General features: G+C 44.1%; 1 protein-coding gene across 1 annotated transcript; it reads left to right on the top strand.

Annotated features, from left to right (window-relative positions):
- The first annotated feature begins 1,559 nt into the window (after window positions 1–1,559).
- SCN3B (sodium voltage-gated channel beta subunit 3) lies at window positions 1,560–17,378 on the top strand. Its single transcript, XM_070765235.1, has 5 exons — window positions 1,560–1,614; window positions 6,680–6,843; window positions 12,323–12,548; window positions 15,786–15,924; window positions 17,315–17,378. Exons 1-5 carry the CDS (start codon window positions 1,560–1,562, stop codon window positions 17,376–17,378), a joined length of 648 nt encoding a protein of 215 aa, XP_070621336.1.
- The last annotated feature ends 238 nt before the right edge of the window (window positions 17,379–17,616 follow it).

The following is a 17,616-nucleotide window of genomic DNA, read 5'->3' on the forward strand; positions in this document are numbered from 1 at the left end:
ATTGTCAATTCACTCCCACGTGTCACCTTGCTGGCAAGCCACTTCTACATGGTCACATGCCCATCAAGCCACACCCACACAATAAGCCACGCCCACAGTGTGTCCCTAAAATTTTTGGCAGCCCATCGCTGGAAAGGCACAATGTGGGGCTGCGAGGGGGATGGGGGGATGAGGGGCTTGGCTTGGCTGGGCTTGGATTGGATTGGATTGGCTTAGAAACATAGAAACATAGAAACAACATAGAAACATAGAAACATAGAAACATAGAAACATAGAAACATAGAAACATAGAAGATTGACGGCAGAAAAAGACCTCCTGGTCCATCTAGTCTGCCCTTATACTATTCCCTGTATTTTATCTTAGGATGGATCTATGTTTATCCCAGGCATGTTTAAATTCAGAGACTGTGGATTTACCAACAACGTCTGCTGGAAGTTTGTTCCAAGCATCTACTACTCTTTCAATCAAATAATATTTTCTCATGTTGCTTCCGATCTTTTCCCCAACTAACCTCAGATTGTGTCCCTTTGTTCTTGGGTTCACTTTCCTATTAAAAACACTTCTCTTCTGAACCTTATTTAACCCTTTAACATATTGAAATGTTTCGATCATGTCCCCCCTTTTCCTTCTGTCCTCCAGACTCTACAGATGGAGTTCATGAAGTCTTTCCTGATACGTTTGGTGCTTAAGACCTTCCACTATTTTTGTAGCCCGTCTTTGGACCCCTTCAATTTGATCCATCTCTTTTTGTAGGTGAGGTCTCTGTTGCGTTGGGCTCAGCTCGGCTCGGCTTGCTTTCCTCCCCAAATCTCTCCTTCTTGCCAACTACATGACTTCCCAGAACCACCTGCTGCTGGCAGAGTAACGCTCCCCAACCTCTCTTGCTAGCGCCAGGTTTCCTAGAAAGCCCCGCTTTCTCCGCCCAGCTGTAGAAAAGAGGCGATCGGGCAACCAGGCGCGCCCGACTTTGCGCGCGGCGCGCTCAACAGCAGCTTCGCCCCTCGGGCTGGCAAGGCGAGGGAAGCCGCGGGTTCAGCAGAGGGGGGCGTGCCTGCTTTTTTTTTTTTTTTTGCCAAGGACAATTCTGCGCATGTTTCCACGGGGGAGGGAGGGAGGCTTCCTCTACCTCCCCTTACTCCACCCTAAACGCCAAGAGGTTGCTCCATCTCCAACCTCTCCAAGCGCGTCTTCGCGCAGCGCCAGGCGTCGGAGGTCGGGCTGGAGCAGCATCGGGCGCGGAGTCCCCTTCAAGCCAAGCCGCCTCTCCCGAGGGGGAGAAGGGGATCGGGGTTTGGTGCCCATCAGGCGCGGCGCCGGAGCCCCGGAGAAGCAGCGGGTGCACCATTGGACCGGTAGTCTCTAAAGGCGGCGCTCTCCGTGGTGCTGAATCGCGCCTCCATCGCCGGCGGTTGCGCGCTCCCCTACGGCTCAGCCGTCCAATCCGTTCTTCTCTGGGTCGAGCCCAGCCTTTGCCCTGCCCGGATTTCCCGGATCTCCAGTTGAGCGCTTCCCCCCGTCTCCCCAGAAGACCCCCGTCTGCCCAAGTTCCGTAGGAATCATGGCTGCGTTGACAAAGGTTGCCTTCGCCTCGACCTTGCTGGCGGCGCTTTGGGGTAGGTGCGGGGATGGGGACGCCTCCTTCCCGAACAATGGGAGCCCTGGTGGAAAGACGGGGCGCGGTGGGGAGTGGGCGATGGGGGAGGGCTGGATTGGCCAGGGCAAGGCAGGAGCCTGCAAGGGGGGGAGTGACAGTTGGGAGGCCACGGATCGGTTGCCTTTCCGTCGCTCCTCGGGGACCAGAGAGGCTGCTATGGTGAGATTTACGCGGCTTGTAATTAAAAGCAGCCTGTTGTTTTGTGGCGTTTTGTTTTCTCACTTGGAAATCGGACAGGCAACTCCGGGGTGTAGCAGTTGGCTTTGGTAGGTGAAGGCGGTAATGGGAGGAGAAGCAAGGCAGGAAACCAGAAGGGGGGCGGGGGGCTGCGAAGAGTTTCAGGATTTTTCTTAGGCAGCTACTCCGCCTCCTTTTGAGTTTTAATCCTTCTCCTTTCAATTCTGGAAGGTTTAAACCTCTTGGTTGTGTCCTTCCTCCTGCAATGTAGCTTTTTAAACACACACACACACACAACCGTTACAAAAATGTGTTTTTTTCTGTTTGATTTCTTCTCAAACAGCTTTTATCCAAAAGTATTTGGTTTGGCTTCTGTTTGTTGTTGGCTTGCTAGCTCATACAGTGACCGAATGTTACATCTAGTAGGGCTAAACTCCACAGAGGATTCTCGAATGTTACATCTGGTAGGGCTAAACTCCACAGAGGATTCTCGTCTGTAAAGAAATTGAACCCAACACCCACTCACCTACCCCCAAACCCCACGTTAGCTTGGGTCTGAGTCCATTTCTAGTGACACAAAGGTTCCCTTGTAGAAATGGGACCCCAGGCTAATGACTCTACCCTCCACCCCAATTTGGAGTATGTGCCACTGTGAAGTTGGTGTCAATTCTCAGCAAGCTTGGTCTAGTGGTGAAGGCATCAAGCTACAAATCAGGAGACTGTGAATTCTAGTCCAGCCTCAGGCATGAGAGTTGGTTGGATGACTTTGGGCCAATTACCAGGAGATGGTGAATTCTAGTCTAGCATTAGGCATGAGAGTTGGCTGGGTGGCTTTGGGCCAATCACCAGGAGATGGTGAATTCTAGTCCAGCCTTAGGCATGAGAGTTGGCTGGGTGGCTTTGAGCCAATCACCAGGAGATGGTGAGTTCTAGTTTAGCCTTAGGCATGAGAGTTGGCTGTGTGGCTTTGGGCCAATTACCAGGAGATAGTGAGTTCTAGTTTAGCCTTAGGCATGAGAGTTGGCTGGGTGGTTTTGGGCCAATCACCAGGAGATGGTGAGTTCTAGTTTAGCCTTAGGCATGAGAGTTGGCTGGGTGGTTTTGGGCCAATCACCAGGAGATGGTGAGTTCTAGTCTAGCCTTAGGCATGAGAGTTGGCTGGGTGACTTTGAGCCAATCACCAGGAGATGGTGAGTTCTAGTTTAGCCTTAGGCATGAGAGTTGGCTGGGTGACTTTGAGCCAATCACCAGGAGATGGTGAGTTCTAGTTTAGCCTTAGGCATGAGAGTTGGCTGGGTGGTTTTGGGCCAATCACCAGGAGATGGTGAATTCTAGTCTAGCCTTAGGCATGAGAGTTGGCTGGGTGACTTTGAGCCAATCACCAGGAGATGGTGAGTTCTAGTTTAGCCTTAGGCATGAGAGTTGGCTGGGTGACTTTGAGCCAATTACCAGGAGATAGTGAGTTCTAGTTTAGCCTTAGGCATGAGAGTTGGCTGGGTGGTTTTGGGCCAATCACCAGGAGATGGTGAGTTCTAGTTTAGCCTTAGGCATGAGAGTTGGCTGGGTGGTTTTGGGCCAATCACCAGGAGATGGTGAGTTCTAGTCTAGCCTTAGGCATGAGAGTTGGCTGGGTGACTTTGAGCCAATCACCAGGAGATGGTGAGTTCTAGTTTAGCCTTAGGCATGAGAGTTGGCTGGGTGGCTTTGGGCCAATCACCAGGAGATGGTGAGTTCTAGTCTAGCCTTAGGCATGAGAGTTGGCTGGGTGACTTTGAGCCAATCACCAGGAGATAGTGAGTTCTAGTCTTGCCTTAGGCCTGAAAGCCACTGGATGATTGGGCCAATTATTCTACCTCAGCCTGACCTACAGGGTCATTGTTTTGAGAAAAGAAAGGAAGAGAAATGAAACTTCTTCACCACCTTGAGTTACTTATTGAGTATAAGGGCAAGGTGGAAAATCAAATAAATAAATAAATGCCCCTAGCACCTGCCCATCTTTTATCCTTCCCCGAAACTCTTTGCTTCCCCTTCTCGCTCAACCACTCCACCTTTTGCGGCAACAGAAATGGGAAAGTCCATTTGTCTTCCTTTCTGTTTCAAATCTCGACAGTTTCACCCAGGTTTCCTGAGGATAGAAAAGAGATAGATTAACAGCCCCTCCTCTTTGGTTCTCCTCCTCGTCTCCCCCTCCTTCTTGCCTCTCTCCAGACCGTCACTTTTCTCTTCCTTTTCAAGCAGCAGCAGTTGGAACTAGATGGCTACTCACTGCCCGGAGGGTCCCAACAATAACCATGGCCACATTTGAACCCGTTGACCTCAAAATGCTGAATGCCACAGAAATCACAATCCTGCCCCCGTAGGGCTACGGAGCCTGTAATAACAAAGCGACACATACAAAGCAACCTCGATTCCACACTCTGTGAAAGGGAATTTCAAAGGGGGGAAAAATCCCAAGGACTGTATACCACCCACATCCCTTCTGCGGTTCTATGCCATATTGTCTCCTCAAATGTCACAACCCCAAATCCTTGCGAGAAAGCTGAAAAGGCTCAAAAAGTGCTGCGCTCTGCTTGAAAAGTGCTGTGCTCGGGCAAAAGGAAAAAGATTTGGCAAATGGAAATGTAGGTCGCTATAAGATGCTGCACCTATTTATTTATTTATTATCTATCTATTTATCTATTGATTTATCTATTTATCTATTTATCTATCTATCTATCTATCTATCTATCCTATCTATTTATCTATTTATCTATTTATCTATTTATCTATTTATCTATTTATCTATTTATCTATTTATCTATTTATCTATTTATATGCCGCCCCTCTTTCTTTCTTTCTTTCTTTCTTTCTTTCTTTCTTTCTTTCTTTCTTTCTTTCCTTCCTTCCTTCTTTCTTTCTTCCCTTCCATCCATTCATCTTTCCTTCCTTCATTCTATCTTTCTTCCTTCCTTCCTTTCTTATTCTTTCTTTCTTTCTTTCTTTTTAAGATTAAGATTAAGATTTATTAGTTTTGTATGCCACCCCTCTCTGAAGACTTTTTATTTATTATTTATTATTATCTATCTATCTATCATCTACCTACCTACCTACCTACCTACCTATCCATTCATTCAGTCATTCGTCTGGCTAGCATCCTTAGTCTGGTCAGCATCAGCACATTATTTTATCCCCTGGTTAGGGCTTCAAATAACCTTATTCGGAGAGAGTAACAATGAAAGAGCCTGCAAGCTGGTAAGAGCTGGGAACATCGTTAGCACCTGGTTAGGGCTGGAAAGAAACTTATTTGGAGCAAGTAGTGCAATGGAACAAAAGCCTGCAAACACTTGGGGCTGGAAAAACATTCTTTGCAGAGAGTACAAATGAAAGAGCCTGCAAGTAAAAGCTGGGGAAATTGTTAGCGCCTATTTATTGCTGAAAAATAAGCTTCAAAAAAGGCTACGTTCAGAGTATAAGATGCACCTAATTTTCAGCCTCTTTTCAGATTTTCAGCAAAAGGTGTGTCTTAGACTCTGAAAATACAGTATCTATTCTGAACTCCTGTGCTTCAATGTCCCTGGATGATTCCATCGGTTCTGAAGAGATTTACCCAATTCTGTCCAAAATTAGTTCTTATTATAGATTATAGTCTAGGATCATCTGGAAAAAGGAAGCTTTTCCAATCTTACTTTTTAATCCTTCTTCAAGTACATCGACAGTAAATGAAAAGCTTTATTCTCCTTCGGTAAGAAAAACAAATTCTGCAGCATGTACCATATTTTTTCGGTGCATAAGACGCACTGGTGTATAAGATGCACCTAGATTTTAGAGGAGGAAAACAAGGAAAAAAAGTATTCTGAACCAAATGGTTTAATATTATATTGTTTAATAAAATACCAGTGTAGCAGAATACTTTTTACAACCATGTATACTTCATGGCCTTCGTGCCCTTCATGGCACCGGACCAGAATACCTCCGGGACCGCCTTCTGCCGCACGAATCCCAGTGACCGGTTCGGTCCCACAGAGTTGGCCTTCTCCAGGTCCCATCGACTAAACAATGTTGTCTGGCGGGACCCAGGGGAAGAGCCTTCTCTGTGGTGGCTCCGACCCTCTGGAACCAGCTCCCCCCTGAGATTAGGATTGCCCCCATCCTCCTTGCCTTTTGCAAACTCCTTAAAACCCACCTCTGCCGTCAGGCATGGGGGAACTGAAACATCTCCCCCTTGCCCATGTTGTTTTGGTGTTCGATTGATTGTATGCGTGTGTTTTTTTAATATTCTGGGGTTGTTTTTAATGATTTTTTTAGCTTAAAATTGTAATTGGATTGGTGGGTATTGGATTTGCTATTATGTATTGTTTTTACTTTGTTGTGAGCCCCCCTGAGTTTGTGGAGAGGGGCGGCATATAAATCCAATAAATCTAATCTAATCTAATCTAATCTATACTTTTAAAACCCATGTATACTTTTTACAAACTTCAAACCTGACAGCTTCAAACCTTGTGGACTTCAACTCCCAGAATTCCTCCTCCAGTCATGCTAGCTCAGAAATGGGAATTCAAGTCCACAAGCCTTAAAATTGCCAGGTTTGAAGACCCTTGCACTCCTGACCCCTAACTCAAAGGTCTTCAAACTTGACAGCTTTAAGACAAGCCAAGGGCTGTCGGGTGGCCTCAGCAACATTTGGTATATAAGACGCACCCAATTTTTAAGTGCCTTTTTAAAGTGAAAAGGTGCATCTTATACACCGAAAAATATAGTAATTTCCTGCATCTTGTGCATTTATCTTCCTTTTTCTTTCTTTTCTGACTTGGCTGCACATCTTCCCTACCTTCAAACTGCATTGTTGCATCGTTTCCATCCTTATCCAGCGGGCATCTGTTCTTCCGTTTGCGTCGAGGTCCCTTCAAAGACAGAGGCCGTCCAGGGGTCGCGCATGAAACTCATGTGCATTTCCTGCATGAAGCGAGAAGAGGTTTCTGCTAACACCGTGGTGAAGTGGTTCTACAAGCCCGAAGGAGGACAAGATGTAGCTGTGAGTGATTACTTCTGTACCTTAATTGTGTGGGCCGCAGGAGATGTGCGGGGGAAATGGGAACAAGGTCTGAAAAAGTTTGCAGATTTCACATAAACATTAGGAGAATCTTTAGGGTTGTAGAAGGATGAGTGGAGATCTGTCATATCTCTGTCAGAGTCAACAATTCACAGAGAGCCGGAGAGTGGCTCCATTGGTTGTAGAGGAAACTGGAAAAGGGCAAAGTCAACCTGGGCAAAGTAGGGCAGAGAGGCTCCAGGTGAAGACCGAGGCTCACCTCCTTCTCATCCTAGGGCACACAGGGAAGAATGCAGAAGAGAGCAACCTGGGTTGCTTTGTGTGGCTTACAAGGAAGGAAACGGCCCCAATTGCCTTCACAAGGCACACCTGGGGATGGAGTTTAAAGGAGAGGCACTTGGGAGGGGCATTTGTCGGAAACAAACTCTGAATCCATCTGGTGTTGAGAGTGTGGCCTGCAATCCTGGTGCTCCTCTGTGCCCTCTGCATTAGTGCCATGCTTGTCTTGATGGAATTATTCTTCCCATCTGGGACTCATTATCTCGCCCTGCTGGAGTGATTTTTTGCAATCATTCTGTTTACAGCATTTGGACTGGAGTGTCTACAGTTTTGTGGGAGATCTTTTCTCCAGGCTGGAGAGTAAAAGGGACATTGGGAGCAAAGTTGGTGCCAATAAAGGGATTCGTATCAGTTTTCTGGCTGTGCTTTATTCTCTGGGAAATCCAGGGCATGATACCAATGCATTTATAGTAGAATGCTACTCCTATTTGTCAAAGGTGTTCTGACAAAGAGATGGGGGCAGCGGGGGGGCGGAAAACCAACTTTATAAAGGGTAGATGTGTGATAGGGATAGGAGCCATGAATTAAATCTGCAGAGATTGAGATTCGAATCCGTCCTCATGAGCCCTTACAAGCCCATGGGGTGGATTTGGGCAAGCCAACACAAATTAACATCACAGAATTGTTGCTGTGGCAAAAAAAAAAATGTAATAATGGAGAAAGGAGGGATCTGCATTCTGCCTTAGGTGAAAACAGATGCAAATCGAATTTGGCTTTTTGTTGGTGGGGGTGGGGATGTGGGTGTAAAAATAGAATGAACACAGTGTTCATGTGAATAAGAGCCACCCCGAGTCTTCGGAGAGGGGCGGCATACAAATCTAATTAATAATGATAATAATAATAATAATAATAATAATAATAATAATAATAATAAACAACACAGAAAAATAAAGACAGAAGGACTGATACTGGCAGCACAAGAACAGGCCATTAGAACAAATGTTGTCAAAGACTCTGTAAAGAAACAGATGAAACAATCGATCACATACTCAGCTGCTGCAAAAAGATCGCACAGACTGACTACAAGCATAGACACGATGCTGTGGCACAGATGATCCACTGGAACTTGTACCAGAACTACCATTTACCAGTGGCAAAGAACTGGTGGGATCATAAGCCCGAAAAAGTGGTCGAAAATGAGCAAGCAAAACTACTGTGGGACTTCCGACTTCAGACTGACCGAATTCTGAAGCATAGCACACCAGACATTGTGATCGTGGAGAAAGAGAAAGTATGGATCATCGACATCGCAATCCCAGGAGACAGCAGAATTGAGGAGAAGCAGCTAGAGAAATTAGTGAAATACGAAGATCTAAAAATAGAGCTGCAACGACTCTGGCATAAGCCCGTGAAAGTGGTCCCAGTGGTACTTGGCACACTGGCCGCAGTGCCAAAGAATCTCAGCGGACATTTGAAAACCATCGGAATTGACAAAATCTCCACCTGTCAACTGCAAAAGGCCGCTTTACTGGGATCGGCAAACATAATTCGCCGCTACATCGCGCAGTCCTAGGTGCTTGGGAAGCGCCCGACTGGTGATGAAATACGAAATCCAGCATAGTGATCTCGTTTGCTGTGTTGTACTGACTAATAATAATAATAATAATAATAATAATAATAATAATAATAATAATAATAATTTACTTAGGACATCCATAAGCAACAATAATAACATGAAGACCTCAAAATAAAATAGAACAACTGTGGCAAATGAAACGATAGGTAATATCTGATCTGTTCTACTCCGGATTGGAGCAAAGAAGCACCCAGGAGCAAAGGATTCAGTTCAAACAGTTTTATATAGTTAAAGATGCTTTGTACAGGCAGAGCTGTTTTGGGAAGGTTGCCTGTATTTTTCTAGTCTGTTTTGGCAAAGGGTTGCAGATTTCCCCCAATCCTTTTATTGCTTTAATTAATCTTGTCACAACTAATACTTGGTTGGTCAAAATAAAAAGTGGATTCTGCAGTTATGGGAAAATGCTTTGGGGAAAACAATGCAGATCTTCCAACATTCAAATGCTATCGGACAGTTATATCATGCCCCAAGCCTAGAATAGAATAGATTTTGGAATGAAGAAGGGGATGGGTTGAGATGGAACAGAGCAGAGCAGAGCAGAGCAGAGTAAATAGAATAAAATAGAGTAGAGTAGAGAGAATAGAATGGAAGGGAAGAGAGAATAGAATAGAATAGAATAGAATAGATTTTGGAATGAAGAATGGGATGGGTTGAGATGGAACAGAGCAGAGCAGAGCAGAGTAAATAGAATAAAATAGAGTACAGTAGAGAGAATAGAATGGAAGGGAAGGGAAGGGAAGAGAAGAGAGAATAGAATAGAATAGAATAGAATAGAATAGATTTTGGAATGAAGAATGGGATGAGTTGAGATGGAACAGAGCAGAGCAGAGCAGAGTAAATAGAATAAAATAGAGTAGAGTAGAGAGAATAGAATGGAAGGGAAGGGAAGAGAAGAGAGAATAGAATAGAATAGAATAGAATAGAATAGATTTTGGAATGAAGAAGGGGATGGGTTGAGATGGAACAGAGCAGAGCAGAGCAGAGTAAATAGAATAAAATAGAGTACAGTAGAGAGAATAGAATGGAAGGGAAGGGAAGAGAAGAGAGAATAGAATAGAATAGAATAGAATAGATTTTGGAATGAAGAATGGGATGAGTTGAGATGGAACAGAGCAGAGCAGAGTAAATAGAATAAAATAGAGTAGAGTAGAGAGAATAGAATGGAATGGAAGGGAAGGGAAGGGAAGAGAAAATAGAATAGAATAGAATAGAATAGAATAGAATTCTTTATTGGCCAAGTGTGATTGGACACACAAGGAATTTGTCTTTGGTGCATATGCTCTCAGTGTACATAAAAGAAAATATATGTTTGTGAAGACTCATGAGGTACAACACTTAATGATTGTCATAGAGGTCAAATAAGCAACCAGGAAACAATCAATATTAATAAAAATCTTAAGGATACAAGCAACAACTTACAGTCATAAGTTGGAAGAAATGGGTGATAGGGATGATGAGAAAAAACTAGTAGTAATAATAGTGCATACTTAAGAAATAGTTTGACAGTGTTGAGGGAATTATTTGTTTAGCAGAGTGATGGCGTTCGGGGAAAAAACATCCTTATGTCTAATTGTGTTTCTGTTCAGTGCTTTATAGCGACAGTTTGAGGGTAGGAGTTGAAACTGTTTATGTCCCGGATGCGAAGGGTCAGTAAATATTTTCACAGCCCTCTTTTTGACTCCTGCAGTCTACAGGTCCTCAGTGGAAGGCAGGTTGGCAGCCATTGTTTCTTCTGTAGTTCTGATTATACTCTGAAGTCTGGGTCGGTCTTGTTGGGTTGCAGAACCAAACCAGACAGTTATAGAGGTGCAGACTACAGACTCAATGATTCCTCTGTATTTTAATGAATATACAGAGGTGATGTGCCCTGCTTTCTGGAAGTTTCAGTATTTCCTGGGTTCAGAGACCATATATGAGATTGACCACTGGAGAGGGCAGCTGCCCTTAATAATTTAATTTCCCAGTTAGGATCGGAGAAAGTTGCTGGAAATGGTTTAATCTCAGTAGAGCTGATTTTTTTTTTAAAGAGATTTTCGTGATGGGGCTAATCTGAGGCTCACATATTTCACATATTTTAAGTAAATCCCTAAGGATTGGGGGTTGTATTTATCCTCCCCTTTTTTTAGAAACGGCAAAGGTTGACCTAGAAAATTATTAGCCACTAAGCACAATTGGTAATCTTTGGGCTAAGCACCTACACAGTAACTGCAAATTCAGGGATTGCTGGAAATATGGTGCACATTTTTTTCAGGCAAGGAGAAGATTTGGGAAAGTCAATCAATGATCAATCATGGTCCTGCCTAATTCCAACATTTCACTGAGAAGTATTCAAAAAAATAGCCATTCAGTTTGCCACTGTTTGAAGTTAAAACAACCCTGAAAAAGTGGCTTATGACCAGTCCTCACACTTAAGACCAGTTGTAAAATATGCAAGTAATGCTGACACTGTAAACCAGCCAAAAAGTTTTGTAAAGTACTACGGGATGGTAAATGAGGAACCAGATTGTTGGGGGCAAGAGGCTGACTCTGTAAACCGCTTAGAGAGGGCTGGAAAGCACTGTGAAGTGGTATACAAGTCTAACTGCGATTGCTATTTTCCTTCCTTCCTTCCTTCCTTCTCTTCCTCCTCCCTCCTTCCTTCCTCCTCCTCTTTACTTCCTCCCTTCCTTCCTTCCTCCCTCCTTTCCTCCCTCCTTTCCTCTTCCTCCTCCTCATCTTCCTTCCTTTCCTTCCTTCCTTCCTTATTTCCTTCCTTCCTTCCTTCTCTTCCTTCCTTCTCTTCCTCCTCCCTCCTTCCTTCCTTCTCCTCCTCCTCTTTCCTTCCTCCCTACCTTCCTCCTCCTCCTCCCCTCCTCCTCCTCACCATCTTCCTTCCTTCCTTTCCTTTCCTTTCCTTTCCTTCCTTCCTTCCCTCCCAGTGGTTAGAATGCAGTATTGCAGGCTGATTCTGCCAATTGCTAGCAGTTCGATCCTGACCGGCTCAAGGTTGACTCAGCCTACCATCCTTCCAAGGTCATTAAAATGAGAACTCAGATTGTGGGTGCAAGACTCTGACTCTTTCAACTGCTTACAGAGGGCTGTGAAGTGGTACATAAGTCTGATTGCTATTGTTATATATATGTCTAAGTCCGTGATGGCAAACCTATGTCATGTGTGGCCCTATCTGAGGGCATGCAAGGCATTGCCCTATGTAGCTTCAACATGCATGGGATTTTCGGCATTCAGGAGAGTGCGGGAGTCTGTTTTTGCCCTTCCTAGGATTCAGGAAAGCCTCCAGAGGGCAAAAAATGGCCCAACGGGCTAACCAACGTCTGGAGGCTTCATTGAGGCCTGGGCGCATGCTCAGGGAGAGCAGTGTGGGAAATTGTGCATGCATGCACAGGGAGGAGGGCATTGTATTGTAGGTGTGAGCACACACATACACCCGCGCTATTGCACATCTGTGCACCCTTTTGACACCCAAGCAAAAAAAAAAAGTCCATCATTACTGGTCAAAGCGCTATTGCTAAAGTTGACATCTCCCTTTTCCCCCCTGGAATTTTACAGATCTACGAATTCAACAATGAGAAACGGGAACTTGAGAGTCCTTTACAGGGCCGGCTGGAGTGGAACGGGAGTGCAGACATGCAGGACGTCTCCATCGCGGTGCTAAACATCTCACTCAACGATTCAGGGGTTTACACCTGTAATGTCACCCGGGAATTCCTCTTTGAGACCCACCGGCCCATCTTCACCAGCTCGACCCTGATTCGTCTCACCGTGATGAAGGCTGGTAAGATAATACAAGGGGTCGGTCATTGCTCAAGCCTTGAAGTCGGTGCTTCTCGGTTACAGTAGTCCCTCACCTATCGCTGGTGTTACGTTCCAGACCCGGCCGCAATAGGTGACATCCGCGATGGGGAATTTATTGACTGATAGTACTTATTTAAGTATTTATATTGTAATTGTTTGGTAAGTTTTCGTTGTTTTAAGTGTTTATAAACCCTTCCCACACAGTATTTATTTTAGATACAGTATTTAAATACAGTATTTACAATTTTAGATATATATATTTTTGAAAAACCTGCTGATCGAGTTCCGCGGGCTGTTTAAATCTGCCGATCGACTTCCTCAGAAACCCGCGAACCAGCGAAGATCCGCAAATGATTTTTCTCATTAATATTTCTTGAAAACCCGCGATGAAGTGAAGCCGCAGTAGGTGAAGCGTGGTATAGCGAGGGACTACTGTATTTTCTGTTAATATTTTAGTGCTCATATTTATTTTAGTGTTCATATTTATTATTTTACTTATTATAAGCTGTAAGCAACCTTGGAGAAGGCTGCTCTATGCAGTTTGTATTTGTATTTGCATTTATTAGATTTGTATGCCGCCCCTCTCCGAAGACTCGGGGCGGCTAACAACAATAAAAAAGACAATGTAAACAAATCTAATATTAAAAACAATCTAAAATACCCCAATTTAAAGAACCAATCATACATACAAGCATACCATGTATAAATTCTATAAGCCTAGGGGGAAGGGAAAATTTCAATTCCCCCATGCCTGACGACAGAGGTGGGTTTTAAGGAGCTTGCGAAAGGCAAGGAGGGTGGGGGCAACTCTTATATCTGGGTGGAGCTGGTTCCAGAGGGTCGGGGCTGCCACAGAGAAGGCCCTTCTCCTAGGTCCTGCCAAATGACATTGTTTAGTCAACGGGACCTGGAGAAGGCCAACTCTGTGGGACCTAACCGGTCGCTGGGATTCATGCAGTAGAAGGCGGTCCCGGAGATATTCTGGTCCGATGCCATGAAGGGCTTTATAGGTCATAACCAACACTTTGAATTGTGACCGGAAATTGATCGGCAACCAATGCAGACTGCAGAGTGTTGGTGTAACATGGGCATATCTTGGGAAGCCCATGATTGCTCTCGCAGTTACCTGACCTCTGTAGTACGACAAATTGAGTTGAGTGTGCACGATTGCGTAATTGATGATTTTATGATACTGATTATGTTATATTGTTTTTTAATTAACTTTTTAAATTTTAATATTAGATTTGTAATGTTTTGTACTATTGCTATGTTGTGAGCCGCCCCGAGTCTTCAGAGAGGGGTGGCATACAAATCTAATAAATTATTAAATTATTATTATTGTTCCCTGGGAGTAAGCAGTGAATGGCTACCAACATTTTTACTACCACACTATTGGCATGGCTTATGTAGGACCCCTTGCATTTTCTTTCAAAATCTTTCAGTGCAAATTGGGTGCTCTGGGGTGCAGCTCCATTTTCGCTACCCCACTGTGTGTGCCCCTCTCCCCCGTCCAAGCAGTACCCCACCCCTGATTCTATGTATATATGCCATCTGTATACATACATATTACACACATAGATATTACACACAGGCACAAAATAGACATTATCTACTATATAGAAACATAGAAGACTGACGGCAGGAAAAGACCTCATGGTCCATCTAGTCTGCCCTTATACTATTTCCTGTGTTTTATCTTAGGATGGATATATGTTTATCCCAGGCATGTTTAAATTCAGTGACTGTGGATTTACCAACCACGTCTGCTGGAAGTTTGTTCCAAGCATCTACTACTCTTTCAGTAAAATAATATTTTCTCACGTTGCTTTTGCTCTTTCCCCCAACTAACTTCAGATTGTGTCCCCTATATGTGTATGTACACACATCCACACACACACACAGTTCTTCCAAAATTATACAAGTTCAACCTCATTTACTGCGATAGGAAAAACATACCCAGAGCACAGAAGGGAAAAAAAGGAGAAAAGTTCAATATTTTTCTACTGGTTCTGCAGATCTGACCGTACCCATAGGAGCCCATCACTGGGAGTGAGTCACACTGAATTCAGTGGAGCCTGTTTTCAGTTAGGCAGGCATAGGCTACCATGTTTAGGGCCCTCTTTTGACATGGGGCCAGGCCAGCTTAATCAAGGCAATGTTTTAAGGCAGTGATGGCAAACCTTTATTTCCTTGGGTACCGAAAGAGCTCACACTCATGACTCAATGCCTGGGGAGGACGAAAATGGCTTCCCCCAATGCCCGGACGCCCTCTGGAGGCCAGAAACTGTCTGTTTCCCAACATTATCTCAGGGACCGCCTTCTGCTGCATGAATCCCAGCGACCAGTTAGGTCCCACAGAGTGGGTCTTCTCCGGGTCCCGTCAACTAAACAATGCCGCTTGGCGGGACCCAGGGCAAGAGCCTTCTCTGTGGCGGCCCCGGCCCTCTGGAACCAACTCCCCCCAGAAATTAGAATTGCCCCCACCCTCCTTGCCTTTCGTAAGCTACTTAAAACCCACCTCTGCCGCCAGGCATGGGGGAATTGAGATACTCTTTCCCCCTAGGCCTTTACAATTTTATGCATGGTATGTCTGTATGTATGTTTGGTTTTTATATTAATGGGTTTTTAATTGTTTTTAGTATTGGATTATTATTGTACGCTGTTTTATTATTGCTGTTAGCCGCCCCGAGTCTCCGGAGAGGGGCTGCATACAAATCCAATAGATAGATAGATAGATAGATAGATAGATAGATAGATAGATAGATAGATAGATAGATAGATAGATAGATAAATAAATAAATAATTTGGTGGGCCCAGTAGGCTCTTGTTTCGCCCTTCCCAGGCTCCAAAGGCTTCTCTGGAGCCAGGGAAAGGTAAAACTGCCTTCTCCCACCCTTCTGGAGCCTGTCTGGAAGCCCAAACACCCTCCCAGAGCCTCTGTGCAAGCCAAAAATCAGCTGGCTGGCACTTACATGCATGTTGGAGCCGAGCTAGGGCAATGGCTCACGTGCCAGCAGATATGGCTCCGCGTGCCACCCGTGGCACCCGTGCCATAGGTTCTCCATCACTGTTTTAGGGTCATTGGCCTGGCCCATAAGCGCTGCCTCTGCCTAGCTGGACTCCTGCAAAGCAAAGCTCCACACACTTGATTGCCCGAGAGGGGTTTCACAAGGATCATCGGGATCAGTCCTGGAATTATCTCCCCTTCCTCTTACAGCTGGAAGAGACTTAACAGCACTCATCTCTGCAATAACGATGTATATCCTCTTGGTCTTCCTCACATTGTGGCTCCTGGTCGAGATGGTTTACTGCTACCGGAAAGTCGCCAAAGCAGAAGAAACCGCTCAGGAAAATGCGTGAGTTTTGGAAAAAATCTGGGCATCTCAGGAAGCGTGAAAGGAAAGAATTGCCTTTTAGCAGCGGGGGGGAGGGGGGAATGGAGAAGTAGTTCAGGCTGTTATGACTAAGGATTGGCCAACCTATCAGCATTCAGATCCCTTGTAAGATGTACCTATTTCTCTACTGCAGCCAGAAAGAGAAGGGAGTTTGTTCATTGCAATGTACAAGGACGTGTATTTAAGTTTGCAGCTACTGGCATTGTTGGCCAAGCTGGTACAAAAAAAGCCAGGGAAATGATTGAAACGTGGGAAACAGGGCCCTCTGTTGGTCAACAGGTGTGTTCATTTACAACCAACTGTTCTGTCCCTGCGAATAATGTAACACAACACCCTCTTTATACACACTTATTTAATGCAACCACCACTACTAATAAACATCTTGCCCCCACCCTCCTCACCTTTTGTAAGCTCCTTAAAACCCACCCCTGACGTCAGGCATGGGGGAACTGAGATATTCTTTCCCCCTAGGCCTTTACAATTTATTTATGGTATGTTTGTTTGTATGGATGTCTGGTTTTACAATAAGGGTTTTTAGTTGTTTTAGTATTGGATTTACATGCTGTTTTTATTACTGTTGTTAGCCGCCCCAAGTCTACGGAGAGGGGCAGCATACAAATCCAATAGATAGATAGATAGATAGATAGATAGATAGATAGATAGATAGATAGATAGATAGATAGATAGATAGATCTTAGCACTGGATATTTTATACCTGATATATATGATATACTGTATATATATATATATATTTATACCTACAAAAAGATATTGACAAAATTGAACGGGTCCAAAGACGGGCTACAAGAATGGTGGAAGGTCTTAAGCCTAAAACGTATCAGGAAAGACTTAATGAACTCAATCTGTATAGTCTGGAGGACAGAAGGAAAAGGGGGGACATGATCGAAACATTTAAATATATTAAAGGGTTAAATAAGGTCCAGGAGGGAAGTGTTTTTAATAGGAAAATGAACACAAGAACAAGGGGACACAATCTGAAGTTAGTTGGGGGAAAGATCAAAAGCAACATGAGAAAATATTATTTTACTGAAAGAGTAGTAGATCCTTGGAACAAACTTCCAGCAGACGTGGTAGATAAATCCACAGTAACTGAATTTAAACATGCCTGGGATAAACATAGATCCATCCTAAGATAAAATACAGAAAATAGTATAAGGGCAGACTAGATGGACCAGGAGGTCTTTTTCTGCCGTCAGACTTCTATGTTTCTATGATATGCACACACCAATAAAGAAGCAGTCTTTTTTAGCAAGCAACCAGCTTGCTAAAAAAAAAAGCACACCTGTGTATTTAGGCTTCTCCTGCAAATAATATCATTTTTGTTCCTTAGTTCCAACTACCTCGCCATTCCGTCAGAAAATAAAGAAAATTGTGCTGTACCAGTGGAGGAGTAGTGGGTGAATTTGCACCAGAATGCCCTTTGCAACAAAGGTGAGATAAAGCTCTTTTCATGATAAAGGAGAAATTAACTCACGAGATTCCATCTAATAAAAATAAGTAAGTAAGTAAGTAAATAATTAAGTAAATCCAGATAGCAGTTAGTATTAGCACTTAGACTTCTATATCACTTCATAGTGCTTCGTAATATTCCAAAATATTTATAATTGTCCTCAAATTTGTCCTAATTTGTCA

Source organism: Erythrolamprus reginae, chromosome 12 (genome assembly GCF_031021105.1).
Source record: "Erythrolamprus reginae isolate rEryReg1 chromosome 12, rEryReg1.hap1, whole genome shotgun sequence".
NCBI classification, from domain to species: Eukaryota; Metazoa; Chordata; class Lepidosauria; order Squamata; family Dipsadidae; genus Erythrolamprus; species Erythrolamprus reginae.

What these genes read in the sequence shown, in the direction of transcription:
- SCN3B (XM_070765235.1), top strand. Translation starts at nt 1,560, where the DNA reads ATGGCTGCGTTGACAAAGGTTGCCTTCGCCTCGACCTTGCTGGCGGCG. An exon ending in AAGGAGGACAAGATGTAGCT is followed by an intron (nt 6,844 to 12,322) that starts GTGAGTGATTAC and finishes GGAATTTTACAG; the next exon opens with ATCTACGAATTCAACAATGA. An exon ending in GAAACCGCTCAGGAAAATGC is followed by an intron (nt 15,925 to 17,314) that starts GTGAGTTTTGGA and finishes TTTGTTCCTTAG; the next exon opens with TTCCAACTACCTCGCCATTC.